This window comes from Medicago sativa, chromosome 8 (genome assembly GCF_051527215.1).
Source record: "Medicago sativa cultivar Bolivia chromosome 8, Bolivia_mono, whole genome shotgun sequence".
Taxonomy (NCBI): domain Eukaryota; kingdom Viridiplantae; phylum Streptophyta; class Magnoliopsida; order Fabales; family Fabaceae; genus Medicago; species Medicago sativa.
This window is the reverse complement of record NC_140756.1, coordinates 9,395,805-9,401,110: the sequence shown is the minus strand read 5'-3', so window position 1 is coordinate 9,401,110 and position 5,306 is coordinate 9,395,805. Positions and strand designations below refer to the sequence as shown.

At 33.1% G+C, this 5,306-nt stretch overlaps 1 protein-coding gene across 3 annotated transcripts; it reads left to right on the top strand.

Annotated features, from left to right (window-relative positions):
* Positions 1 to 235: 235 nt before the first annotated feature.
* Positions 236 to 5,034, top strand: LOC146896751 (ethylene-responsive transcription factor-like protein At4g13040). 3 transcript variants are annotated; one of them, XM_085734236.1, is made up of 7 exons: positions 236 to 551; positions 1,515 to 1,636; positions 1,731 to 1,873; positions 3,374 to 3,467; positions 3,691 to 3,871; positions 4,474 to 4,595; positions 4,689 to 5,034. In XM_085734236.1, the coding sequence occupies exons 2-7, from the start codon at positions 1,594 to 1,596 to the stop codon at positions 4,850 to 4,852; spliced, it is 747 nt and encodes a 248-aa protein (XP_085590362.1). In that variant the 5' UTR covers positions 236 to 551; positions 1,515 to 1,593; the 3' UTR covers positions 4,853 to 5,034. The 3 variants fall into 3 exon arrangements, with proteins under 3 accessions (XP_085590362.1, XP_085590363.1, XP_085590364.1); XM_085734237.1 differs by lacking the exon at positions 236 to 551 and adding an exon at positions 674 to 849; XM_085734238.1 differs by lacking the exon at positions 236 to 551 and adding an exon at positions 778 to 893.
* Positions 5,035 to 5,306: the final 272 nt, after the last annotated feature.

The following is a 5,306-nucleotide window of genomic DNA, read 5'->3' as shown; positions in this document are numbered from 1 at the left end:
TTTTTTGAAGGAATATCGATAAATCTTAGATACAAACAAGTTCGTTCTCACTTTTATTTTATTTTTTATTTTTTATTTTATAAATTATTACTCATCCACACAAAATCCCATTCCTATAGTCTTGGATTAATTTAAATAAATAAATAAAAAAAAAACCCAAAAAGATATGAACCAACCATAAGAAATCACGTTTTAGAAAGTAAATAAAATAACAAATTCAAAAAGGGTAATACCGTAAAGTTTGGCACATATCTCTCAATCACCTAACCTTTTCCTTTCAAAGAAGAGAACATAGAGAGAGGAGGGTATCATTGAGTCATTGACATTGAACTTTTCAACCAAACCAACCACCGTCACAAATTCACAACACAACACCAACGTTGTCACACTCACACACACACTCTTCCCACATTAACATACGAGAAAATTCACAAAGCGTAATTGTTAGATACATTGTTTCCAACCTCACATAATACACACATTTATGTGTTCAAATACTTCATCTTAAGGTACAAACAACAATGGTTTATCTAAGGTTTTGTCATGTTCAGGTACAAACACTATCTTTCTTTTATCAAAGGTTTTGTTTTTTTGTCTTTTTCTTGAGCCATTATGCGTTGACGAGTTAAAAATTTAGTCTTTTTCTTGTTTTGTTTTGTGGGTTTTTTCTATTTGTTGACTTTGTAGCTTTTGAGTCAATTGGGTTGGTTTTTTTGGTTTTTTCTGTTACCCTTTTCCTAGAAAAAAGGTGGTGGGGTTTATGGTGTTGACTAGTTGCAAAAGTAGAAATTTTTTTGAGCTCTTATTAAGAAAGTGCTTTTTAGGGAGAATAATCATATGCAAATTATGGTAAGAATTTGATTTTGTAGAAAAGGTTGATTCTTTTTTGTTAGGTAAGGGTTTATGGTTTGTTGAGATGGGTTAATTGTACTTTCTGCTATGATCAAATTGGAATTTTGATTTTTGAATGATTGTTTGTGGATGAAGGTTTTGTATTTGGATAACAATAGTTGAAATTGTATGGTGATATGATCAAGGTTTATCTGCATTTGTTTTAGTGGTCAAAACATAAATTATAATTGATTTGATTGTATTATATAGCGGTTAAAGTAGGATAAACCTATCTATTTGGATCATGGCTTGAAATCGCGGTTGTAGTAAAAGGATTTTCATGTAACAAACGCAATTCGATTCCATCGTTTTTTCTGCAATATAATGAATTGGAGCGCAGCTGCAAGTTAAAACCATGATTTGGGTATCGTTCTGCGTAATTCATGTCTTCATTCTTGCTAGAACCATTATTCTTATGGCGTTAGTAGATCTTTGAAGATTTCGTTAGCCATTACTCATCGGTAGTAGGTTTGCTACTTCGTTAGCCGTGATTATTGAATTGAATGATGGCATCATTACCATTTATGTGTTTAACAATGTTTTGCTGATTTTTTAACTTTATTTCTTCCCTATAGTTCCATCTTATTTGTTTCACTTTGCTGAAAATCTTCTGTTAATGTTAGGTACTCTACCTTTTGAATTGAAGGCAACTTGGTATCATAACTAAACCACTTTTGCTTGGATAATCGACTTAAAGTAACAATGGTAAGCTTGAGAAGGCGCAGACTTTTGGGACTATGCTCAGGTAAATGTTTGATGACATATATTTATACTTTTCTATATTTAATTTTGGCTGTTATTGTGGAAACAAATAAAATAATGCCTTTGGACCTTCCCAGGAAACAATTCATTTGTCACTCCACTTCCTCTATACTGTGAGAATCTAGCTCGGTATGAAAATTCAAGTCAGAATGCTAATCCTAAGAGCGAACAATCTATGGTTTTGGATATCACAAGTGTCCGAGACAGTGTAGGAACACAGGTACTATACTACTAGTAAATGTTTGAATATTTCTGTTTTGATGCTTTGTTTCTTATTTATAATGCGCTAAGTTTGAGTATCAATCTGTGGTCTTTTTTTATTTCTGTTTAGGTGTTCATTTATCTCGTATTTAATCTGAATGAGCTAAGTTTGAGTATCATTCTGATATAATTTATCTAACATGATATTGTATTTCTACTTCCCCATTTAGTTGTTGATAATGCATTTCTACTTATTTGTTATTTCGTTTTTTCTTTTATAGCTACATATTCCTATTGTAGTATCAGGTTAGGAACAGAACACTTATACAACATTAAGATATTCTCTATCATTGAATTTTTTTAATGAATTTAACTACTGCGTTGTCAAATGTATTTACATTATAAATTCAGCTTGATATCATCTTCATGACTTTCCTGCCAAAACTGAAGATGAAGAGTTTATACATTAGCTCATCTAGCCCATAGATTCGTACATAAAAATTTACATTTTCTGTTAGATTTGTCTTTTTGGTAGCAAGATATAGCTTCGCCCTTGTAAACAATAACAATGAAAAAACTGTTGGACAAAAGCATTTTGTAGAAGTGATCATTGCATATCCTTTTTATCTTGTCTTCTCCAACAAGTCTCAGCTGAAAAAACTAGAGTACTAGACATATTACCGAGCAAATACCCGTACTTCATGACAGAAAGGAACAAGGGATAGAGAGATGAAATCTTTTAATCTAGTAAACAAGTCTACAGTGTATCGAAACTTCTCATGTTGGAAGAATCAGCATTGCGACACCATTGAAAACGTGTATTGACCAAAAGAAGGAAGCATAGATTTTTCATGATATGTCATTCTTTTAAGATCAAGAGTTCTGCCATACTCTTTGCTTCCATGGAAAATTACCCTTGTGTTCTGCTTGTGCTTTGATTCGAATATTGAAACTTGCAAGATGTTGAACCCTGTTGCAATGAATCATATCTGGAGACCAGATTCGTTACAATGTATTCCGATTCACTATGATGAACCCTGTTTCATTCTAATGAATCACTACCTGAACTTCGTGTAGCTAGCCACTTTTTTTTGTCAATTTTGTATAGCGAGACACTTCTAGTTTGTTATTTGGTTTATGACTTGAATCTTATTATAAGGTTGGTGGATGATATATTAGATGACAATTGTGCCATGGCACTTGTTTTTACTTAAAAATGTCATGATTTTCTTGATAATGTATCTTTTGGTTCATAATAAGATTCGTCTCACGATTCGAAAAGTAGGTTTATGATTCACAATTTGATTCTCGATTTGCTCACCATGCTAGAATCAAGCTGAACTTTTAGATTGATTTGCATCAAGTATCAACTGGTAAACCAACCAATTTGCATTTATGAAATGCGTGTTAAAAAATCAGACCAGATGTTTACCTAGTTGATAAACTAAAGAGTTATTCTTTATTCATATCTCAGATAACCGGTATTTTTGTAATAAACTCTTTCATCTGTGTTTCCCAGGATTCCCAGAACACTGCTGTAAAAGATGAATCAGGGTCATCAAATGTGTCTGGTTCTAGCCTGTCTAAAGAGCAACCTAGTCAACAAAGCATAGGTTTGATATTTAAGAACCATTTCAATTTCTTGATTTAATACATTTTCTTTAATTTTTAAGGAACTGAATGCAGAAATTTAACTTAGACATATGCATACTAGACTCAGCAATCATGCATTTACATTACTTGTCTACATCTCAATTCTGAAGCATCACCGAATTTTCTGTTATACGTTGTTAGGTCTCTATCTGGCTGTTACTTATTTCAAGCTGCATTTTTCAGGTCCTCCTGTTAAACGTAGAAAGCGACATTCAAGAAAACCTAGAGAGAATCAGGAACCATGCGTAATGAGAGGGGTATATTTCAAAAATATGAAATGGCAGGCAGCGATAAAAGTGGACAAGAAGCAGATCCACCTAGGGACTGTTGCGTCGCAGGAAGAAGCTGCCCGCTTGTATGACAGGTAGTACTTTGAATTCTAACATGTTTTGCTTTAAAAACAAATTGCAATGGCTTGGCCGCATATTACAGCTCTACATTTTATATGCAATTGTATTTTTTACACCTTTTATGGATGCAATTCTTTGGTACAAGGTCATGCAGTTGTTTTGACTATATTGTATGTGCCACTAAACTTTAGTCATCCTTATGACCAAAGTTCATTATTCCATCTAGCTACTAAAGAAATCTCAAAGTGCTGAAAGATTTTTACATGTTAAATCAAATGACTATAAACCCTACTTGCAACTTAGTATAAAAAATCTATGACAAATATGTTTCATCCATTACAACACCGGGCATTCAGTATTTTAATAGATTTTCATAACGCGTATGGGTTCGGGTAAACAATCTCCCGACTATTAGGGTAGTTGCAATAGTCTTCATTAAACTGGGAAAAATACTTTATGATATGGGCGAGGTCGCAGAAAGTAGCTTACATTAACTATGACCTACTTATTATGCGTGGTCTATTGTTTTTCGATATGCAGATGTTAGCGAGTCAATGGTTCTGTTAGTTTTTGAAACTCCTTCGGTTCCCCTTATATGTGGTCTAATTATTTTCAGGGCTGCTTTTATGTGTGGGAGGGAGCCCAATTTTGAGCTTTCTGAAGAAGAAAAACTCGAATTGAGCAAGTTCAAATGGGAAGAATTCTTGGCCGTGACTCGACAGTCAATAACCTGTAAAAGTAAAAAAACAATTCTCCTTTAACTTATTTCATGTCTTTTCCTAAACCTGTTTTTACTTGAATTTTAACAATTTTTCCTACTGAATATTCTAGAACACAAGAAAAGTCATAGTCCGGGACCGGTCAATATGGTCGACGAGCCTTCATTGCACAGAGGTGATTGTGACAGTAAGCAAGGAGTTACTGACTTCCCTGTCAATGGTGAACCGGAGCAAGAAACAGCAGTCTCTAGAAATATATTCAATGATGGAGCTTGAGGATGAAACCTCCAGTTCTGACAGTTCATTCTTTGCTACCTGATCCATTCTCTATTATACTATTCTTGACTTGATCAAAATGCTACAGCTTAAACCAATAAGTCATATATAGAATATAACATTTGCAGTTAAAATGAAGTATTTGATTTCAATTATAGATTACAAACGTGTGTTTGATTTAACTGTGCGATTTGAGTGAAGTTATTCGTTAGATCTGCAAATATTGTGCAATAGGAGTCATTTGACCGTAAATTCAAACACACTGAAAATATATTATATCTAACAGCAAAAAATAATAATATACTGATAATCTGACATGTCATATTTCAAGTGTAGTATCCTCATTGTTACTGTAAATTCAATGAAAGAATGTACAATGTTGTGATTCTCTAAATTGTCTTTGTAACATTGTCAATAATTATTATTTGTCCAAGGTAGAATGTTGTCAAATGTT

Bases quoted from the DNA above. Each gene is read 5' to 3' on its own strand.
- LOC146896751 (XM_085734236.1), top strand. From the start codon at position 1,594: ATGGTAAGCTTGAGAAGGCGCAGACTTTTGGGACTATGCTCAG. The intron at 3,872-4,473 runs GTAGTACTTTGA...AATTATTTTCAG, and splicing joins GCTGCCCGCTTGTATGACAG to GGCTGCTTTTATGTGTGGGA. The intron at 4,596-4,688 runs GTAAAAAAACAA...TGAATATTCTAG, and splicing joins ACAGTCAATAACCTGTAAAA to AACACAAGAAAAGTCATAGT.